Source organism: Schistocerca nitens, chromosome 10 (assembly GCF_023898315.1).
Source record: "Schistocerca nitens isolate TAMUIC-IGC-003100 chromosome 10, iqSchNite1.1, whole genome shotgun sequence".
Taxonomy (NCBI): Eukaryota; Metazoa; Arthropoda; class Insecta; order Orthoptera; family Acrididae; genus Schistocerca; species Schistocerca nitens.
Genome location: NC_064623.1, coordinates 155,933,202 through 155,957,574, shown reverse-complemented (window position 1 = coordinate 155,957,574; position 24,373 = coordinate 155,933,202). Strand labels below are relative to the sequence as shown.

The window sequence follows — 24,373 nt, the reverse complement described above, 5'->3', positions numbered from 1 at the left end:
AGTTTTCATCAGCAAAGGGCCCCCAGGGAAGGGTGTAAGCATCCCTCTTGTTCTCTCTGTGTATGTTAATGAAAATGACCGCAAAAACAATCCCGTAATGTTTGTATATTGTATCAGTGGTATACTGATTGATATAACAAGTCTCCTAAGTACCGGGTGATCAAAAAGTCAGTATAAATTTGAAAACTTAATAAACCACGGAATAATGTAGCTAGAGAGGTAAAAATTGACACTCATGCTTGGAATGAAATGGGGTTTTATTAGAACCACCCCATATTGCTAGACGCGTGAAAGATCTCTTGCGCGCGTCGTTTGGTGATGATCGTGTGCTCAGCCGCCACTTTCGTCATGCTTGGCCTCCCAGGTCCCCAGACCTCAGTCCGTGGCTTCCGTGTTACCTGAAGTCGCAAGTGTATCGTGATCGACCGACATCTCTATGGATGCTGAAAGACAACATCCGACGCTAATGCCTCACCATAACTCCGGACATGCTTTACAGTGCTGTTCACAACATTATTCCTCGACTACAGCTATTGTTGAGGAATGATGGTGGACATATTGAGCATTTCATGTAAAGAACATCATCTTTGCTTTGTCTTACTTTGTTATGCTAATTATTGCTATTCTGATCAGATGAAGCGCCATCTGTCGTTTGTATTTTTTGGTTCTAATAAAACCCCATGTCATTCCAACCATGTGTGTCAATTTGTACCTCTCTATCTACATTATTCCGTGATTTATTCAGTTTTCAAATTTATACTGACTTTTTGATCACCCGGTAGTATCAGTGGTGTACTGATTGACATAAAAAGTCCACTAAGTATGCGAAGTGAACATTAACTGCAGGAACGCATTCGTGACTGGAAATGGAGGGAAAAACGTCCTACGAACATGTGTCCGGTGCCACGGTAGACGTACCGTGTGTTCTCTGTGTGTTGCAGGCTGTGTGGTTGACGCAGCTTAGGTTAGTAACAGAGTGGTTACCTGTTCGTGTCGGGAACAAACCAAGGTGGTGTTTGTGTACTGCCAGGAGGTGGAAATGGTCGAGAGGCAGCACGTCTATACTAAAAATTGTACCCTCGCAGACACCAACCACTTCACACTTCATTCTTGAGTGTTTGTCTGATCATGGGTCCTCTCAGACAGATGAACGCTCAGGGAGGAGGCAGACTGTGGGTACACCAGATTTAGAGGACCGAGTTCTACAGGATACTCACAAGGGAACCTCCCCATCGCACCCCCCTTAGTTATAAATTGGCACAGTGGATAGGCCTTGAAAAACTGTACGCAGATCGATCGAGAAAACAGGAATAAGTTGTGTGGAACTATGAAATAATAAGCCAAATATACAAACTGAGTAGCCCATGCGCAAGATAGGCAACATCGAGGACGATGTGAGCACAGGAGCGCCGTGGTCCCGTGGTTTGAGTGAGCAGCTGCGGAACGAGGGATCCTCGGTTCAAGTTTTCCCTCGAGTGAAAATATTAAATTTTTTATTTTCGCGAAGTTATGATCTGTCCGTTCGTTCATTGACGTCTCTGTTCAATGTAATAAGTTTAGTGTCTGTGTTTTGCGACCGCACCGCAAAACCGTGCGATTAGTAGACGAAAGGACGTGCCTCTCCAATGGGAACCGAAAACATTTGATCGCAAGGTCATAAGTCAACCGATTCCTCCACAGGAAAACACCTCTGATATATTCTATACGACACTGGTGACGGCATGTGCATCACATGACAGGAATATGTTGTCGACCCACCTAGCTTGCACAATGGCGAATGGGTAAAAAGATTCTTCTACCTTGCCTGATTTAGGTTTACTTGTGTATGTGATAATCACTCCCAAAAAGTGATGAAAACATAAGAGTTTGTCAGACAATAATTGTCTGAAAATAAAAAAATTAAACTTTTCACTCGAGGGAAGACTTGAACCACGGACCTCTCGCTCCGCAGCTGCTCACGCTAACCACTGGACCACGGCGCTCCTGACCTCAGACTGTCGTTGAAGTTGCCTATCTTGCCATGGACTACTCAGCATTTATATTTTGCTTTTTTTTTTTAATACTTCCACACAACTTCTTCCTGTTTTCTCGATTGATCTGTGTTCTTTTTTTCAAGGTCTATCCACTGTGCCAACTTATAACTAAATCTGAGGGGTGTGCGATGGGGAGGTTCCCTTGTCAGACCAACCCTAGTACAAGCTCCAGGCATGTGGTCCGGCAACATGGTGTAAGCCAAAGTACGATTATGTGTGTCATGTATGACAACCTATACTATCCCTGTCATCTGCAATCCGATGGAGGCCGCTATGAACATCTGTTGTGACGTGAATACGCTGCAGCTCTGTACACTGTGAAACATCCCCTTTTATCAATTTTACTAGACTGTGCTTAAACTGACGCACAATATTTTTAGCGCAACGCAATCTGACTTTCAAGATTCCCTACAAAAGAATGGCCCTGACTAACATTAAACTATACCTTTCACAAATCACTTACCTCACAAAAATCTTCGCTGCTCAAGCTACTGCAATACAGCGAGTGCCACTACTGCCAGCTAAATAAAAGATACAAACTATGGAAGGCACTAACTACTGATAGGGATAGTTAGCAAATGAAAGATATTAATAGAGAACAAACAATGTATTTACCTTGATATCATCATATATATAGCAGTTCATGACAAATTACAAAACTCCGCCATCTCTCTCCCCACATCCACCACTGCTGGCGGCTCACCTCCAACTGCGCAACGCTACGCGCTGTTCGCAGCCAGCTGCCTAACACTACAATGGCGAGTATTACAACAATGCAAAGCAGCCACAGACTGCACATGGCACAGCCAGTGATTTTCATACTGAGGTGGCGTTACCAATAAAAAAACCTAAACAGCCTACTTACATAGCCCCCATGCTACCCACAAAAAATTTTACAAAATTTTTTTGGGCACTGGCCAATACATATTTGTTAAAATTTTTTTCACAATTACAATAACAAAGAAATCAAATGCACACACTTATTGATACAATGTTGGTCAAAAGCTCAAATTTTCTCACAGTCCATAAAGACAGTCCTGATCGTTCATGACGGTAAAATAGCAGTGTTTTTCTCAAAGTCTGAGCAGTAAAAGAAAATGCACACGGAAGTAGTGGATTTCCATGCAGTCTTGAAGAAGTAGCGTTGTCCTTCCAACGGAAAGACAGTGCTGACTCTTGACATGCTGACAGGTAATGGGCCACAACAGAGCAAACCCACCACAGAGTCAGTCGAAGTTTTGAAGAGTATTGGTGGGTAGGTCATCACAGAGCAGACCCACTGTAGTCCTGGTAGAGATTACGGTATTGTTGGGCCACCAGAGGTGCAGACCCACTGCAGTCCTTGTAGAAATAATGGTACTGATGGATCATCAAAGATGTAGACCCACTGTAGTCCTTGTAGAGACGGCCAGCAGCCATCCGTTGTGACTGTGCAGGTGCACAATCACAATTGAAGAGTCTTGCGGATAATATAGCAAGTCCATAACCACCACTTGTGCACTCACAAAGTTTTTGGAATTGTCCTTAGAACCAGCAATGCTGTTATCCAGTCCCTTGCTGGATTATTAACACACATACAAACACTAACAGTCCCTACTGCTCACATATTGTCCATATACTATGACCAACAGAAACGTGTGCAGTGAAATGTAACTTACAAGTTAATAATATGATGAACTGGTGTCAATTACAATTTTATAACAGAAGAATACAATTACAAAGGTACAAAATACATCATTAAAGAACATAACAATACAGATAACATCTGTAGTACAGGTTTTACAATAGAATAGAAATAAACATATACATCAGTGTTACAAAAATAATGACATAAGTACATACATAAAGATCAGAATAAATTTTGAAACATCAACTTCACACATGAGCATTAAAACAAAACAGAATAAATAATGTCTAAACATCTTTACAAAGAAAATAACATATTATTAATGCAAATTATATTTGAGGATAACAGTATTCCTCATCATAGTGAATGTAGCTTAGTATTAGAAGAGAAAAAAAATTCTATGAAACAGTACACAGAGACAGGAAGAAAACAAATACACATGGGTACACAAACACATAGTGGGATAACACAAGGAAAGGACAGGGTTTCTTTTACTGCAGTATTTTGCAAACAAAACTTTCTTTACTTCTCGGAGATCTCCCTTCGTTCCTCATTATTTCCAAAAAGTCCTATCAATACCTGCTTTCTCTACTCTGTTCATATTTCTTTCAAAATAATTATGGATGATTGTACAATACTCATTTTGGCCCAAAACGTTTTCATGTACCTTCAATGCATTTCTTTCCATTCATCACAACTAGTTTCTTATATAGTCTACCCCCTCTTAAGCTAACTTAAATCTACTGAGCTCAGATGCTAAACTAAGGGAGGAGGCAATGCAGCAGCACATAAAACAATTAACGCAAACAGCAATGACAAAAAAGTGCAGATTTGCAAAGGAAGCAGCATTTTAGAAATTAGCGAAGCAATTGCAATATTACGACTAATATAAGGCAATGTGCAGCAAACAAGAAAATAAATCTGGCTTACCAGAGTAACACAAATTAAAATTCAGTAGCACTATGCCTGGCAAACAGCAGCAGAAAATGAAATCACTTATACCTAAACATGACAAAGCTCAAGCAGAAAAAATAGTACACTAAAAATGGCCATGTCTAATACCTATGTCACATCTTAATACTAGAGTGATGCATCACAATTTATTCTACAAAAGAAATTAACAAGTACTTGAAAAGAAAACTATGATTGCAGTTCCTGTGAAGGTAAATGTCTTTTTGTGCTCCCTCATTTTTTTAAAAAAATTATTATTTACTCGATCTGTAGACAGAAAATATTTATATTAGTACATCTATAAAATTTTATTTTAACCAATGCTGCAGTGCAGCTAGAAACTAGATATCAAATGAAATAAGCAATTACGCAAACCAAAGCATAAAAATATCATTCAATAGTCATGTGACATTTCATAAGTTAGTAGACATTCTCTCAACTCTCGTAGAAAGACGCTTGTCATAATCAGGTGTGCAGATGTAAAAATATTTCTCGTCATTTCATTAGGCATTTCTGTAAATATCATAAATTAAGAGCTCCACAGTGTCAACATATGTTTTCAAGTTCAACCGTGTCGTTTTTGCGATGCTCTCTACAAAGGAACATCAATAGCGAGGATAATGGCCTCCCCTTTTTTTTTCTACCTGTGCCGCTGAAAAGGGCTCGCAATAATGGCTTTTTCTCCAGGCGTCTGACATACCTGGCCGCTCACACTGAATTACTTCACGGTCACTTACCTTTCTTAACGAAATATTTACGACAGCAGTTTTCGCTACAGCGACAGTCTTATATAAAAATTTCATAGGTCAAGAATTTGCGTTACAAATCTGTAGAAACAAAATCGTATGAATATAACAGTGTCCAAAAAATTTTCGCCGGCATTGTGATACATTCACGCATTTACACAATTTCATAACTCTTAAAGTACGATTCTCGGTTTACAACATCCTTTTTCACCAGTCAGAGTCCCTACCTTCTATTCATTATTCATATACATATAAACACGTAATCACATTCCTTATATAGCATCAGCTTATTGATCATAAACATACCTCAACAGCATAATACACATCGTTGTCGTAAAAATAACATCATAACACCTCAGTCAAATCTCAAAAACGTCGTAGCTTCCTCCAATAATTTCAAAACCTAAAAAAATTCTCTGCTCATGTCAAAAGTGTCATCCGCCTCAAACATACTTTAAAATCATGCTCCCTTACCAAATATATCATTCAAAGCTCTCATAGTATCACAATGGTTCTGAAAAAATATGAACAGTTCACAAAGTACAAACAACATACAATTTCGTAAGTGTGAAGTTATCCAAATGTGTAATTGCGTAAACATCTGTCACTGACGTAGTAAAAAGAATGTTTATTTCTCTGTCAAATAATCAGATAGCTGTGTAATTTATGTGTTGGAGAAATATGGTACCGATGTGTAAAGTTGTATAAGCAAATACCATATTAGCTAGGGTTCCTTGTGGTTGCCACACACATGGTACACAAAGTAAGCGTGTACCCCCCTGAGGATTAATGTAATTATACCCTCAGGTGTTACAGATTACAGCAATGGAATGAAATATTTCACGGAAAACCCTTGTATCATTGTACTTCAAATATCTTAAAAAAATAAATGTTTTAAGTGCGAAATTAATCACTCAAATGCGTGTCCTGTAGCGCTAAATGTGCGTCTTGCTGTAAGATAATTCTGTGGAAGTGTCGTAATTATCTAAGTTCTGCAGAAGTCAATGTACTTACCTCATCATAAACGAAAGTGAAATTCTTTGCATATAGATATCGTAGTTATTACGTACCTTATCGTGATCAAGAAAGTACTGTGCTGTAACGTATTGTTGTGCTACAGAAAAGGCTGTCTCATTGTAGCTATACCACAAAAGTTACTACTAAAACATGTTTTACTTTACAGACGAATTCAGAAGAACTGTGCAGATATAAAACAGATACACCGCAAAAGCAACATTGTAAATTGTCACTCATTAGTAGTGTCGTGATAAAACCGTGTAGTTGTCACATAAACTAACCACTATGTCATCTGGTATCTCACTGAAAGTACTTTGTATCCATAATGTATTTTCAAGTAAACCAAAATGTTCCATTAAAATCTCATTAGCAGTACCAGTACATGTTCGAAGTATGTAAGCCTGATAGTCGTTACGTAATCGTGCAACTAACAAGCAAGAATGTACAAATACAACACTGTGTAGTCTGTTCACTATAACAATGCATTCGTAATTTCTGTTTAAAAATGTTCCCTAGGTTCTAGGCTGGATATTTAACTTCAAACATTGTTGCATGTTAACAGTTTCTTAAGTCTGACAAAGCATACTAGTAATGTAAAGTGAAAAATTATATGGCAAAGACAAAGTTAAAAAGCAGATTATTTTTCAATAAACGGTTTTACATGTGAAATGTGGTGTAGACTTTTACTCTTCCTAGTACGCAGAGTTTCAAGTTTAACGCAATTATCATGTGGTATACGTCGGTAAAGAATACTGGAATTTTTGTCAAGGTTAGCGTCTATGTTATTTTTCCCTGAGCCAGCTGGCGCACGCGGCTGCCTGCTGTGCGAGTCATTGTCTGTCTCTTTGTTGGCGTGCGTCGTTATTGGGATTAGGAGACCTAACTTCTACAAATTCACCTTGCCGAGAGGGCCCAGCTCTGTTTAAATCCCGCCAGTTCTGATGCATTTCAGGTCTGTCGTTACGAATATATCGTCTGTCGTCATGTCGGTAGTTCCTGTGGTTTCTTTCTTGTCGGTTAAGTGGTGGAGAATTTCTCCCTGAATCGTAACTGCGCGCTGGACCGTTGCGTCTAAAGTTATTCTGTCTCTCGTAATAATAATTGTTTTGGTTCCCATATTGTCTGTTTCTCTGATTGTCTCTGTGATAGTCATTACCGCGGAGAGGTGATCTTTCCCTGTAATTATTACTACTCTGCCAACGGTTGTCATACGGGTGGTGTCTGTTTTGGTCACGATTTGTGTTGTGAGAATAGCCTTGTCGCGTCCAGTTATTATTTCTTTCATCGCGGAATTGCGACGGATGTGATCTGTAATTGTTGTGCTCATGCGTTCCGCGACTGTCAGTGTCAATTTCCAGTTCTTGTAAGAGTCCTTGAAATGCTTCAATGTCGTCTTTGCAACGTCCTGCCAAAATAATATGTCGTAAATGTTCAGGCAGTTTGATTAAGCAAATGCGGATGAGTTCTGAGGGGCTGTATGGGTTTGAAAGATACTGATTCTTGTGTAACATGTCTTCAAAATATTTCACAAGACTGGAAAATTCAGATTGTTCGAAATGTTTCATCATTATGATGCTATGTTTTACTAGGTCTTGCGTAGCTTGAGACCAATATGCTGAGAGGAAGGCATGGTAAAATTCTCCTTCACTGTGGCAATCGTGAATGACCGATCGCATTCTTACAGCTGGTTCATTCTCTAAGTAGCCACACATAAATTCTAACCTGTGCTCCAATGACCAGTTGGGAGGAAAACAATGAGAGAATTGATGGAGCCACGCTTGTGGATGAATGTCGTTGGCAGAATTCTTAAACGTTTTGAATTTACGTGTAGTAATAAACAGCTTATAGTCAAAATCATCGTGTCGGCGAGTAGCATATCGGTCATTGTTACGTCGTGTCGGCGGTTCTATCTCAAAATTCGGTGCACCTTGCCAATTTCTTTCATAATTTCCGAAGTGTCCTGTGTTATTATTTTGTGGTTGATCCGTATTTCTATGTCCCTCTTCCCATATTGGGGCGCGAGTGTCCTCTGAAATACGTAATTCTTGTATTACCTGTGTCAGCTGATCTTGTACTTCGCGGATTTCTCTTTGGTGTTGCGTATTAATTTGATTCAGATTTTGTTTCAGTTTCCTAATTTGTTCGCTCTCTTCTGTGTCATTAAAGACTACCGGTTTTGTGTCGTTCAGATTATCATCTACCTTCGTAGATAAGTTAGTGAACTGATCCGAAAGTTCGGCTACTTTCTCCGATAGTGAACACATTTCCTCAGTGTGTTTTTCTGAACCAAGTTTCAGATTGTCCATTTGTGTTGAAATCGAATCTACTGTGTCCTTCAAGTTTTCCTGAGTTTTTGCAAGTTGCGTAACCGAATCGGTAGATGCAACTGAGTCAAATTTAGCTTGTAAGGTCTCATGATTTTCATGAACAGTAGTTTGCAGTTCTTTTATGGCTGCTTCGTGATTCTGTAGTGCATTTTCATGACGCGAAAAAATAGGTTGGAAATGCTCACAAATTTGTGTTTTTACGTCGTTACAGACTTTTTGACATTTCGATTCGATGTGATGTAACTCATTAGTTAAATCCTCACGTGTTTGTTCAAGTGTGGTGTCTAACTTTTTAAGATTTTGTTCCACTGTGTCTAACTTTTGAAGCTTTTGTTCCATTATGTCTAACTTTTGAAGCTTTTGTCCCATTTGTTTCTGATTTTGTTCCATTTGTTGCATTAATTGCAATAATAATGTATTAGTGTCTGGAATCTGTTTCTCTACGCTTTTCGGCAGTGCATTTGCACCGGCAACATTCACATTTTGACAAGCAGAAAATGTGTTTTGACTTATTTGAGAAAACGGTGATGACCCAAAACCTGAATCTACAGTATTTGCGAAATTGTGTCCTGTCATTTCGGATTCCTGAGGCGAGCTGTTGCCGACCGACCGATCACTGTCTACGCCATTGTTTGCCGCCCGCTCCATTTCCCTATGCACAATTACCAAATTATTACTTTGAACATTAGTTAATTCATTACTCTGCGGCGCTAACACACTGCTTTCGTCTTCACTGTCATTTCTCAGTTTACTTTGGAGCCTAGTATTACGTTTTTCACACGCCATTATTGTCACAATATTTCACACGACAACACAGAAAAACACAATTTGAAGAGCAAAAATAGGGGAACACATTAACATAGCACTGAAAATAATATCTAGTTAATTGCAGCTGCGAAATACTTGGTGCAAATCTACATGCATACCACAACTGTTCTACTGTACAACAATGAAAGACTGCAACTACAAAGGAGATTTTCTCTACAATTACGCGCTAGCAATAAACAAAAGCTACACTAATTACACAAACTACAAGAAAAAAAATCAGAAGATTCCAGTGAGGTATCCTCGGCTAAGGGTCGACATATGAAACATCCCCTTTTAAAAATAGTACACGCTTAAATTGACGCACAATATTTTTAGCGCAACGCAATCTGACTTTCAAGATTCCCTACAAAAGAATGGCCCTGACTAACATTAAACTATACCTTTCACAAATCACTTACCTCACAAAAATCTTCGCTGCTCAAGCTACTGCAATACAGCGAGCGCCACTACTGCCAGCTAAATAAAAGATACAAACTATGGAAGGCACTAACTACTGATAGGGATAGTTAGCAAATGAAAGATATTAATAGAGAACAAACAATGTATTTACCTTGATATCATCATATATATAGCAGTTCATGACAAATTACAAAACTCCGCCATCTCTCTCCCCACATCCACCACTGCTGGCGGCTCACCTCCAACTGCGCAACGCTACGCGCTGTTCGCAGCCAGCTGCCTAACACTACAATGGCGAGTATTACAACAATGCAAAGCAGCCACAGACTGCACACGGCACAGCCAGTGATTTTCATACTGAGGTGGCGTTACCAATAAAAAAACCTAAACAGCCTACTTACAACTGTTCCGGGACGATTTGTTGTCATCGCAGCCGGCCAAAGTGGTCGAGCGGTTCTAGGCGCTGCAGTCTGGAACCACGCGACCGCTACGGTCGCAGGTTCGAATCCTGCCTGGGGCATGGATGTGTGTGATGTCCTTAGCTTAGTTAGGTTTAAGTAGTTCTAACTTATAGGGGACTGATGACCTCAGAAGTTAAGTCCCATAGTGCTCAGAGCCATTTGAACCATTTTTTTGTCATCGCAACTATTTTCATAGCAACTATTTTCCTCCGTTTGCAATCAGGAATCCATCCCTGCAGTTCCTTGGTTATATTAATGTTCACCCTCTATAGACGTAATACTTCAAAGTGACAAGAAATGAAAACGCGAAAGGTGATTTTTAGTGGCGTATAATCACCGACTTCGGTTCATTGGAAGACTCAAACGAAAACGTAGTTCATGTATACATATATACAGAATATTTGTGCGACACATTCTCTAGTACTGTTCGACTATTTGGGATCCCCATCGTATCAGATTAAAGGAGGACGTCGAAGCAATTCAGATGGATGCTGTAAGATTAGTTACTATTAAGTTCGATGAACACTTGGCTACTACGGAAATACTCCATGAAGTTAAATGCGAACCTTTTGAGGGAAGAAGACGAACGAAACAATATTGCGAAAGTACATCAAAGCGCCATCTACGACAGCCTGCAGAACAATCCAGCATACGTATCTCGTGTAAGGACCACAAACAAAATCGTTTTTCCCTCGTCCATTCGCTACGCGAACAGCAGAAGGAATGACTATCAGAAGTACAAGGAACCCTCCACCATGCACGGCATGGTGGTTGGCAGATTGTGTATCTAGATGTAGAATGCGACAATCTAAAACCACGTAAAATATCCTACTCTGTTAATATTGTCTATTTTTATGATGTGAGGCAGCGATTATTATACACTGAAGAGCCAAAGAAACTAGTACACCTGCATAATATCGTGAAGGGCCCCCGAAAGCACGCGAAAGTGCCGCAACTCGACGTGGTATGGACTCGACTAATGTCTGAGATAATGCTGGAGGGAATTAACACCATGAATTATGCAGGGCTGTCCATAAAGCCGTAAGAGTACGAGTGGGTTGAGATCTCTTCTGAAAATCAGGCAGCAAGGCATCCCAGATATGCTCAACAATGGGGAGTTTAGTAGCCAGCAGAAGTGTTTAAACTCAGAAGAGTGTGCCTGTAGCCACGCTGTAGCAATTCTGGACGTGTGGCGTCCTGGAATTGCCCAAGTCCGTCGGAATGCGCAATGGACATGACTGGAAGCAGGTGATCAGACAGGATGCTTGCGTACGTATCTCCTCTCAGAGTCGTATCTAGACGTAGCAGGAGTCCCATATCACTCCACCTGCACACGACCCACACCATTAAAGAGCCTCCACCAGCTTGAGCAGTCCCCAGCTGACATGCAGAATGCATGGATTCATGAGGTTGTCTCCATATCCGTACAGGTCCATCCGCTCTATACAATTTGAAACGTGACTCGTCCGACATGTTTCCTGTGATCTACATTCCAATGTCGGTGTTGACGTGCCCAGACAAGGAGTAAAGCTCTGTGTCGTGAAGTCATCAAGGGTGCACTAGTGGGCCTTCGGCTCCGAAATCCCATATCGATAATGTTTCGTTGAATGGTTCGCACGCTAACACTTGTTGATGGCCCAGCATTGAAATCTGCAGCAATTTGCGGAAGGATTGCACTTCTGTCACTTTGAACAAGTCTCTTTAGTCGTCGTTGGTCCCGTTCTTGCAGGATATTTTCCCGGCCGCAGGCATGTAAGAATTTTGACGTTTTACCGGATTTCTGATATTCACCGTAGACTCGTGAAATGGTCGTACGGGAAAATCCCTACTTCATCACTACCTCTGAGCTGCTGTGTCTCATCGCTCGTTCGCCGACTATCACCACGTTCAAACTCACTTAAATCTTGATAACCTGCCATTGTAGCTGCAATAACGGTTCTAACAATTGCGCCAGACACTTGTTCTCTTATTTAGGCGTTCCCGACCCCAACGCCGTAGTCTGCCTCTTTACACACCTCTATATGTGAATACGTATGCCTATACCAATTTCTTTGTCGCTTCAGTGTGTTTCATCAGCAGTAACTGAGAGCATATCATCAGCTTAATATACTTTTGGCCGTTGAACATCGCTCAAGTGGCAGAGAGCATCAACCTGGGAGTGGTACGATGTTGAACCAAACGCAAGAAGAATATTAACAATTTTGATTTGCTTTGTGATATTTTAAAATTGGCTAAATAATGAGAAAGTCATCACAAAACATTTAAAAAATGACACAATGAAAATTTTAAATGTCATGAAATACTTAGAGAAATTTTCTTTGTCAGGAACGATCACGATTTCTAAAAAATAATATAATCGCTTTTAATAAAATTTTAAATTGAAAAATAATGACAATATTAAATGACAGCTGGATGACCAGAAACAAATACGTGTAGTCATTAAGGAGAAGTTAGCACAAGGCGATTAACTTGAACTTAGCCATCATTCAGTCCCTTCAATAAGCTTAGATTAGGAGCTCTATAACACACATACATACACACACACAGACACACACACACACACACACACACACACACACACACACACACACACACACACACACAGAGAGAGAGAGAGAGAGAGAGAGAGAGAAGGTGATAACAACAGGAATTATTATTCGCACGATAATAAACTTCACAAGGCCAAGCCAGGTTTTTAATGTTTCTTAATAATAACAATAGTACGTTCCCACGTGAGAGTTAAAAAGAGAACAAGTTCTTTCAGAGGCTAACTTCTTTGAAGTTTTAACCTATGGGTCATTAAAAGGATACAATCAATTTTAATTTTAATTTCTTGTTGGCAAATAAACACAGAAATAAAACTTGCATAAAACGAGCAACACCAAAACCTAAATTTTGTTTACCTTTTAGAAGTAGGCTTAGAATAAGTCGGACTTGTGCTATTAACATGGAATGCTTGTTCTTGAGGGCTATTCGTTCATTAAGGTCCGATCGATCTCGACATGGAAATCACAGGGAAAATAAAACATGTTTTATTTTCAACAGTTAACTACACCTTATAGCCCCACTTCTCAACATAGTCGGGGCTCCGACTTAAACATTTGTTGTAGCCTTGTACCAACTTTCCAACACCCTCGTCACAGAAGAATTCCGAAGACACAAACCCATGACCAAGAAGGCTGAGGACAGCAATAATTCCTAAAGTGTCACATGCACATCATTTCCTTTGTACGCACATATTTAACTGCAAAATAAATACTGTCATCACGGTATCCACAACCAAGGTAGGAAAAATAACAAATGTGCAAATTTCAATGACGCAAACCCGCGACCACGGAGGCAGAGGGAAACAATAATTCTTCAAACATGGTAGTCGCACTTTCCATAGCAATCTAAAACACAGCGAATTGGAGCCCAGTACTCGACTATGCTCCCCCTTGCGATCTACCGAGCAACCTGTCGCTGGATACGAGGGGCACAGAGGTTTCATGAGCGGTAGAAATCGATCTTAACTCATGCACAGCTCAATTCTCCCCCTTTTAAGTGCAACAGGGGGATTTGGGGGGGGGGGTGAACAACAAATTTAATTAATGTACAAGGTGATTCAGTTGCCCCTAGCGATTCGTTTTACGTAACCCGCTCTATGTCTGTATCAGGAACAATATCCATGCAGGCGACAGGCGCTTTTTTTTTCTTTAATGGTAATTTCACACTTGATACAGGTAGGCCAGCAGCGGCACATTACGCCGCTCTTCGGCCACAGAGAAAACTAATGAGACAAAAGAAGACAATCGCAGAACAGACAGGGGACAGAGTGGATATACAAACGTAGACATACAAAAGTAAAACACACGGAGCCGTTCACGGGCGCAGAGTCCAAAATAAAAATGTTCAGACACGTGGACACCAACAGTGAGGACAGATGGCAGATGCGAACGTTGGAGCACAAACGAGTAACACTGGAACACTTAAACACGAACACGACGACACACACACACACACACACAACTCTAGGCGAAGATCTCCGGACCGCGAAAGTTCACTATTCGTGTGCGAGTCCGGGGACCTGCCAAAAAGGGAAATAAGGAGGGGGTGGGAGGGAGAGGGGAGTGTGTAAATGCCAGTGGCATTGGAGAAGGGAGGGGGAGGAGAGAAGGTAGGGGGTGTTGGAAGCCCAGAGGAGGAGGGAGGGAGGAAGGGAGGAGGGAGAGAAGGGAGAGAGGGTGCCCTCGGGAAAAAACACATGGTGCGGTAGAGGAGGATCAAAGTTGGTAGGAGGGGTAGATGGAGGGAATGAGGGCATCATCAGGGAGGGGGAGCTGGTGGAAGCCACCTTGGGCGAGGGTATGGAGAGTGGAGAGATGGAGAGCAGGTGGGACGTGGGAATGCAGGCGCGTCAGTGGATGGGAGTGGGAGAGGATGGGAGAGACAAGTGGGTGAGGGCGATCAAGTTTGCGAGAGGTGCAGAGGATCCGTATCCGTTCAAGGAAAAGGAGGTGCAGGAACGGAATAAGGTCACAGAGGATCCGCGTGGGGGAGACGGTTGCGATAGGTGAGGCACAGCGCATGGTGTTCTAGGATTTGAATGAGTTTGTAGAAGGTAGGAGGGGCAGAGAACCAGGCGAGATGAGCATAGCAGAGGATAGGGCGGATAAGGGATTTATAGGTGTGGAGGATGGTGGAGGGGTCCAGACTCCATTTGCAGCCAGAAAGGAGCTTGAGGAGATGGAGTCGGGAGCATGCTTTGGCTTGGATTGTCTGGAGATGGGGGGGGGGGGGGGTCCAGGAGAGGCGATGGTCAAGGATGACGCCAAGGTACTTAAGGGTGGGGGTGAGGGCAATAGGACGGCCGTAAATGGTGAGATAGGAGACGGAAGGAAGGGGTGGTTTTGCCTACGACGATCGCCGGGGTCTTGAGCAACCACTGGTTATACCAAGTGGTGAACCGGTCAAGATGGGATTGGAGAAGGTGTTGCGAGCGTTTCAGGGTGGGTGCAAGGGCAAGGAAGGCGGTGTCATCGGCGTACTGGAGAAGGTGGACGGGGGGTGAAGGCAGCGGATTGTCCGCCGTATACAAAAGGTATAGAAGAGGGGAGAGGACGGAACCTTTGGGCACACCGGCGGAGGGGTAGAAGGTCTAGTAATCTGTGTTATGGATGGTGACATAGGAAGGACGTTGGGAAAGAAAGGACCCAATCAGATTGACATAGTTGAGAGGAAGGGCGAAGGTTTGGATCTTGAAGAGGAGACCGGAATGCCACACATGGTCATAGGCGTGTTCGAGGGAGAGGAGGATGGTGGAGCAATGGCAGTTGAGCTGTTCGGAGAGGTGGTCAGTGAGGTGAAGGAGAAGGTCATCGGTTGAGAAGGACGGCCGAAAGCCACACTGGGTAACGGGAAGGAGGCGGTGCTGGCGGAGATACTGGTGGATGCATCGGGTAAGGATGGATTCCAGGACCTTGCTGAAGACCGAGGTAAGGCTGATGGGATGGTAGGAGGAGACAGCAGATGGCGGTTTGTCGGGTTTGAGGAACATCAGGATCCGGGAGGTTTTCCACAGGCCAGGGTAGCAGCCGGTGGACAAGACCACAACTTCACAGAGGTGGTGATAGGTAACACGATCTTGACTAGGAGCGGTGTTGCGTTTTGTGCGGAGTGTAGCGATGAGATCCTGTGTAGTGATAGGGGCATTGAGTTCCGTGTGTGCAATGTTGTCCAAGTACTGGAAACCAGGAGCGAGGGGAGGGACAGAGGTGTCAGTTCGATCGCGGACATCTGGGAAGAGGGAGTAATTGAACTGGGGATCATCGGGGATGGAAAAGACATCGGAGAGGTAGGAGGCAAAGTGATTGGCCTTACTAAGGTTGTCAGGGAAGGGTTGGTCATCATGATGGAGAGGGTATTCGGGGGGAGGGGTTTAGATCCGGTAAGGCGGCGGAAGGCGGACCAGTACTTGGACGAGTTAATAGGAAGTGTAGCATTAAGACGGGTGCGTGTCTGTCGCCAGTCCCGGCGTTTCTTAGCCGTCCGACAGGCGCTAATCGATGTAAGTTTTGTGCAGCTGTTAGCAAACGGATTCATGATGTAAAACGTCCAACTGAGGATTGACCATGAGTTACACGATATTTGCAGACCTTACTACTGCAATACTTACCCAAGTGTCTCCAATCTTTCTTCGTGTAACCAGCGATGTAATCATGCAGTTTTTAGATATATTTTTAAGCTTATTTCGTTTATAGTGCTTAACATTTCGTAAAGAGTTCAGATATGTTGCCTTATGAAGTGTGTTTTGCCATCGGAAACCACGAAGTTAACAGGAGATGTTACAATAGGAAGTGTGGAAGTAACGACTTGGCAGTATGCAATTCTTTTTCTCTTTCTTATGATTTCATTCTCCTGCCCCATATGAACAGGGGAGGGCTGTCAGCGGCACAATCCGCCACTCTTCAGCTGAGTGAGAGGACAGTTAATACAAGAAGAAAACGTTACATATAAGGCCATAAAAAATTGGGACATAAAACGGAGTAAGGGGAGATAATTTAGGTAAAAATACACTGACTGACATGGAGACGTTCATGGGTGGGGGGGACAATTAAAAAAGTCGACATAAAGTTTAAAAACACAGTTGTCGATTCGTAGAACACAAAAAAGACACTGAAGTCACACGCACAGGTTATAAGTTGGCCACAGTATTAAATACACTTCAGAACAACACACTTTAAACCCACTTGGAGCACACACTATGAAGAACAAAATAGGTGGGACCTGCCGAGGGAGAGGCCTGAGAGGATGGAAAAGGAGGGGAGGGCAGTATACAACCTCTGAACAAGATTAAGTACTATAGACGGAATAAACTTATGGAGATATCCAAAACCGGTATAACCACACCGCTATGATTCAGAGAAACACTGGAGACACTGTGATGAGCAATGCAGAAGTAAGGTACGAGGGGCGTGCAATAAATAATGCAAACAATTTCTTGGCCAGTTTCGGTTTAAAAAAATACAGAATTTGTCGTGATACATCATGGAATATCCCTGCTTCAGACCTTGTAGTCTCATGAAGTTCCGACAGGTGGCGGTGCTATACCTAGCCTTCAATATGGCGTCTGTAACAGGAGTGCGTTCAAAGCAGAAAGCTCTCTTTCAGTCTCTTTTGAAGGCAAACCAGAGCGCGAGAGATATTCACAGGCGCTTGCAAAATGTCCACAGGAACCTGTCAGTGAACAAAGGCACGGTGAATCGGTGGGCGAGGCTTCTGGCATCAATGCATTAATGTCATGCAAACCTGTCCGATCCCCTGTGACTCCTGGAATGTTGGAGCGTGCGGACACTCTCATTCGAAGTGATCGACGGATCACAGTCATACACCTCGCTGCTCAACTGGACGTCTCTGTTGCCAGTGCTGTCACGTTCCTTCACCAGTCAGGGTGCTCAAAAGTGTGAGCCTGCTGGCTTCCTCACCGCCTAACACAAGGCCGTGAGTAGCAACGAAGGATATTTTTGGCTCAGAAACGGGCAGTTCTGGCAATAAGTGGTGTAAGTTTGCGAATCTCTTGTCAACCCCTGTTCACTAATCTGGGTATTCTAACATTGGCTTATTAATATATATATATATATATATATATATATATATATATATATATATATATATATATATATTACTATTCTTTCTTGTTAGCAATATCAGCTCATTTCCAAGAATTTGCGGGCTTCACTCAGTTAATACCAAGTAGAAAACCAGTCTATATTTAGATCGCACTTTCTTAAATCTTGAGCAGTAAGGTGTGCAGTATACTGCTGCATCCATTTTCAGTGAGCTATCAAAAGAATTCAAAAATTGTAGCAGTAATCCATGCGGTTTCAAATCGAAACGAAGAATTTCCTCATGGGTTACTCCTTCTATTCTGTCGAAGAGTTCCTTGAACAATTAAGCTGATTCCTGTGTTACATTGCTTATTGCGTTTAAATAAACTTATGGCTTGACGTCTTTGGGTTCATAAACATTTCATTTTATTTGTTGTTTCTTTTAGGTTGCAATTTCATGTACTAACATTGGATATTTGCTCCTCAATTCGGTCCTACGGAACTAGACGTGTAAATAGATAAATACACTACTGGCCATTGAAATTGCTACACCAAGAAGAAATGCAGATGATAAACGGGTATTCATTGGCCAAATATATTATACTAGAACTGACATGTGATTACGATTTCACGCAATTTGGGTTCATAGATCTTGAGAAATCAGTAGCCAGGACAATCACCTCTGGCCGTAATAACGGCCTTGATGCGCCTGGGCATTAAAGTTTGGATGGCGTGTACAGGTACAGCCGCCCATGCAGCTTCAACACGATACCACAGTTCATCAAAAGTAGTGACTGGCGTATTGTGACGAGCCAGTTGCTCTGCCACCATTGACCAGACGTTTTCAATTGGTGAGAGTTCTGGAGAATGTGCCGGCCAGGGCAGCAGTCGAACATTTTCTGTATCCAGAAATGCCCTTACAGCACCTGCAACATGCGGTCGTGCATTATCCTGCGGAAATGTAGGGTTTCGCAGGGATCGAATGAAGGGTAGAGCCACGGGTCGTAACACATCTGAAATGTAGTCCACTGTTCAAAGTGCCGTCAATGTGAAAAAGAGGTGACCGACACGTGTAACCAATGGCACCCCATACCATCACGCCGGGTGATACACCAGTATGGCGATGACGGATACAGGCTTCCAATGTGCGTTCACCGCGATGTCGCCAAACACGGATGCGCCCATCACGATGCTGTAAACAGAACCTGGATTCATCCGAAAAAATGACGTTCTGTCATTCGTGCACCCAGGTTCGTCTTTGAGTACACCATTGCAGGCACTCCTGTCTCTGATGCAGCGTCAAGAGTAACCGCAGCTATGGTCTCTGAGCTAGTAGTCCATGCTGCTGCAAACGTCGTCGAACTGTTTGTGCAGATGGTTGTTGTCTCGCAAACGTCCCCATCTGTTGACTCAGGGATCGAGACGTGGCTGCACGATCCGTTACAGCTATTCGGATAAGATGCCTGTCATCTCGACTGCTAGTGATACGAGGCCGTTGGGATCCAACACGGCGTTCCATATTACCCTCCTGAACCCACCGATTCCATATTCTTGTAACAGTCATTAGACCTCGACCAACGCGAGCAGCAATGTCGCGATACGATAAACCGCAATCGCGATGGGCTACAATCCGACCTTTATCAAAGTCGGAAACGTGATGGTACGCATTTCTCCTCCTTACACGAGGCATCACTACAACGTTTCACCAGGCAACGCTGGTCAACTGCTGTTTGTGTATGAGAAATCGGTTGGAAACTTTCCTCATGTCAGCGCGTTGTAGGTGTCACCTCCGGCGCCAACCTTGTGTGAATGCTCTGAAAAGCTAATCATTCGCATATCACAGCATCTTCTTCCTGTCGATTAAATTTCGCGTCTGTAGCACGTCATCTTGGTGCAGTAGTAATTTTAATGGCCAGTAGTGTAAATAAATATGGGCCATCTCTGCGAAATTGCTTGAGCATCACGACAGAGACAATCTTTATCGAACATCGTCACACGCGATAAAACATGGTTTCATCACTCCCAACCGGAAACGCATCAGGATTATATGGAGTGGCGCCACATCACCTGTTTCACAAAGAGGTGTTCAAAGCCGGTAAGGTCTTCTGGGACTCTGAATGGGTTATTGTGTTTGATGTCCCCTCATGGCGCAACGACCAATTTGAAGGTGTACTGTGCTGCCAGGAGGAAACTGAAGAAACGACTTCAACGTGTTCGTAGCCACAAAACTGCAAGCGGACTTCCCCGTCTCCATGACAACGGAAGGCCTCAGACAAGTCTGCGCGCCCGAGAGGAGCTCACAAGCCTTCCACGACTGTTCCTCCTCATCCTCCCTGCAGCCTGGACCTCGCACATTCCGGCTTCAATGTGTTTGGTCCATTGAAGGATGCACTCTGTGGGCAGCAATACGTGGATGGTTGGGAGGCTATTAACGCAGCAAGCCGTTGACTCCGACGTGGATCAGTGGAGTGGTACAATGTGGGCATGCAGATCCTGTCAAAGAGGTAGCGTAAGGCCGTCGCATTGAAAGGAGATTGCACTGAAAAATAGGTGTATTGGAATCCTGAGCAAAACCAACATGCTTAGAAAAAGAGTGTGTTGCATTACTTATTGAACGCCCCCTTGTAAGTACTGCACTATTTCCGTAATTACGATGTGTATTTGTAAGCTTTGTTTTTCACCTCCTACACTACTGGCCATTAAAATTTCTACACCACCAAGTTGACGTGCTACAGGCACGAAATTTAACCGACAGGAAGAAGATGCTGTGATATACAAATGATTAACTTTTCAGAGCATTCACACCAGGTTGGCGCCGGTGGTGACACCTACAACGCGTTGACATGAGGAAAGTTTCCAACCGATTTCTCATACACAAACAGCGGTTGACCGGCGTTGCCTGGTGAAAAGTTGTTGTGATACCTCATGTAAGGAGGAGAAATGCGTACCATCACGTTTATGACTTTGATGAAGGTCGGATTGTAGCCTATCGCGATTGCGGTATATCGTATCGCGACATTGCTGCTCGCGTTGGTCGAGATCCAATGACTGTGGGCAGAATATGGAATCGGTGGGATCAGGAGGGTAATACGGAACGCCGTCCTTTATCCCAACGACCTCGTATCACTAGCAGCCGAGATGACAGGCGTCTCATCCGCATGGCTGTAACGGATCGTGCAGCCACGTCTCGATCCGTGAGTCAACATATGGGGACGTTTGCAAGACAACAACCATCTGTACGAACAGTTCGACGACGTGTGCAGCATAACGGGCTATCAGCTCGGAGACCACGGCTGCGATTAGCCTTGACGTTGTATCACAGACAGGAGCATTCCCGGCGGGGTCAGGGATTTTCTCTGCCTCGTGATGGCTGGGTGTTGTGTGCTGTCCTTAGGTTAGTTAGGTTTAAGTAGTTATAAGTTCTAGGGGACTGATGACCATAGATGTTAAGTCCCATAGTGCTCAGAGCCATTTTGAACAGACAGGAGCGCCTGCGATAGTGTACTCAACGACGAACCTGGGTTCACGAATGGCAAAACGTAATTTTTTCGGATGAATCCAGATTCTGTTTACAGCATCATGATGGTCGCATCCGTGTTTGGCGACATCGCGGTGAACGCACATTGGAAGCGTGTGTTCGTCATCGCCATACTGACGTATCACCCGGCGTGATGGTATGGGGTGCCATTGGTTACACGTCTCTGTCACCTCTTTTTCGCGATGACGGGACTTTGAACAGTGGACTACATTTCAGATGTGTTACGACCCGTGGCTCTACCCTTCATTCGATCCCTGCGAAACCCTAAATTTCAGCAGGATAATACACGACCGCATGCTGCAAGCCCTGTATGGGCCTTTCAGGATACAGAAAACGTTCGACTGCTGTCCTGGCCAGCACATTCTCCAGATCTCTCACCAACTGAAAACGTCTGGTGAATGGTGGCCGAGCAACTGGCTCGTTACAATACGCCAGTCACTACTCTTGATGAACTGTGGTATCGTGTTGAAGCTGCATGGGCGGCTGTACCTGTACACGCCATCCAAGCTCTGTTTGACTCAATGGCCAGGCGTATCAAGGCCGTTATTACGGCCGGAGGTGGTACTGATTTCTCAGGACCTATGCACCCAAATTGCTTGAAAGTGTAATCACATGTCAGTTCTAGTATAATATATTTGTCCAATGAATATCCGTTTATCATCTGCATTTTTTCTTGGTGTAGCAATTTTAATGGCCAGTAGTGTAATAATTGGTACTGAGAAGTGTGTCGTGTGTGAGGTGACGACACCGCCAGCAATGTTGTGAGGTGACCTGGATGTGCAGACCTGTCGCTCATGGCGGTTGACTCTGCGTCGGGCGAGCTGCTGGCGGTCTGCATCAACGGGCTGCACGAGCCGGGCGGCGAGGCGGAGGGGGAGGCGGCGGCTGCGCAGTGCCCCAACCCGCGCTTCCGGCGCATCCTGCAGCTGCTCACCTTCGTGGACGCCCGGGCCTCTGCGGAGCTCGCCAGCCGCTTCCCCGACCCGGCGGACCGCCGCCAGCTCGAGGTTCGCGTCGTCAGCGTAGACACCGCTGCCCGCGGCCGAGGACTCGCCACGGCACTCGTCAGCCGCTCGAGGTGGGCGCTCCAGCCACGCCCTACCCTGCCTCTACAGTCTAACAGAGCAGGCACCCAAGGGGAGAAGTTTATACTAACAGTATCGCAGAACTGACTGATAGGGGAACACGCCAGTATAAAAGGGGGTGGGAACCATTCTGTTGTCAGTAGAGAAGCAGTTGACAGTATATTAATAAATCAAAAGAGGTCAGTTGCGGCGGCGCGGTTCTTTCCGTCCCTTTACGACGAACCTGCACCTACCTGTGAACATTGTTTCAGCATATCAGCCGGCCGAGGTGGCCGTGCGGTTCTAGGCGCTTCAGTCCGGAACCGCGTGACTGCTACAGTCGCAGGTTCGAATACTGCCTCGGGCGTGGGTGGGTGTGATGTCCTTAGGTTAGTTAGGTTTAAGTAGTTCTAACCTTCAGTGTGCGATTTGCAGAGGGGGATGGGGGGGGATTTCCCCCCTTCTGCATCAGACCATCCCCTCCTCTGGTTTTAGTTTATGCATCCCAACCTGGGATGTTTATTTCGCACGCACTGGACTAAAACTTTACATATAATTTAAATTTGTGGAGCCGAACACTGAAAGTTTTTGGTAAGTCTTACTATTAATACTATTAATATGTTTCAGTTTTCTAACATCAGAATAAGTACAGCTTTTCACAAATTTGCCTCTACTTATTGAATTCCTCTCGTATACCTGTATGTAGATGATTTTGTAAATAAGCTTTACCTATAATGTACTTTTAAAGATATAACAAGGGATGGCTTTTCTGATAGTGCATACGCGTGAATAGTGAGTTTCGGCATTAACATCTATTTATAAATAGCTGTTTAAACATGCGTAACGCCACGGTCCAAGCTAGTAACATATATAATTCTACTAACCCCCTAAGACGTCCCCCCCACTGGTAAAAGCACAAATCGCACCCTGGTTCTAGGGGACTGATGACCTCAGATGTTAAGTCCCATAGTGCTCAGAGCCATTTGAACCATCAGCATATCATCAGTAGGGAAGCCGAGCGAAACCTACTGTACTTCGACGTGAACTACGCTGCAATAAAAGTCACTAATTTACGTTTCGGGAGAAAATTTTCGCACGAAATGAAAGGTTGGAAATTTTGTGCTTAACCTTTTTGTGGGCAAAATGATTGAGCAGTTATTTTAATGAATGTAGAGCAGATAGTAGTTAACAGATAGGTATATTTATCATACAGAATATCAAATTTGCTCCAACTGTGAAAGTGAGGTCACACAACAAGGTGGGAAGTATTCTTCCCACTGCCCTTCCTTGGAGTTAAATGACAAAAACAACTTTTTCAATATATGTCATATTTATTTGATAAATTTACTTCTCTTGTTACAATGATTGTTCACAATTACTTGCCATGAAATTTTCTGAAACATGGGTCTATGCAAAGTGATATTGGACAATATGTACAAACACAGCGAGTGCTCTTTTCCGCAGCTTCGGTACTACAATGACGGCACGTCCAGCAGGTTTCCCCTAAAATGGGTTGATGCTCCCCTACAGCCACATGACGAAAGTCTTCAGGTACTATACCCCTTTTTTGCCAGAAAGACAGGTTTTTGTCCACGCCTTTTTTGGTATGAGAAGCCAGCGGTCAATCGTCTGGGTAGATGGATCCTGTATGTGAGCTAATCGTGCTGTCCACTTTCTCTTTTAGTTATTTTCCACAGGATAAAACTCTTCACTGCAACAACGTCCACCAGGAAATAAAATATTCTGTGCCACCATTTTACAGAACGTCTGCCAATAGCATACCTTTCTCGTAATTG

The 24,373-nt window shown here is 43.5% G+C and overlaps 1 protein-coding gene across 3 annotated transcripts in view; it reads left to right on the top strand.

Annotated features, from left to right (window-relative positions):
* LOC126210555 (arylalkylamine N-acetyltransferase 1-like) overlaps window positions 1-24,373 on the top strand; it is a 168,869-nt gene that overhangs the window by 129,980 nt on the left and 14,516 nt on the right. For all 3 annotated transcript variants that reach the window (XM_049939814.1, XM_049939813.1, XM_049939812.1), the window contains exon 3: window positions 22,297-22,591. In XM_049939814.1, coding sequence (XP_049795771.1) covers window positions 22,297-22,591 — 295 coding nt within the window. The remainder of the gene's footprint in view (window positions 1-22,296; window positions 22,592-24,373) is intronic.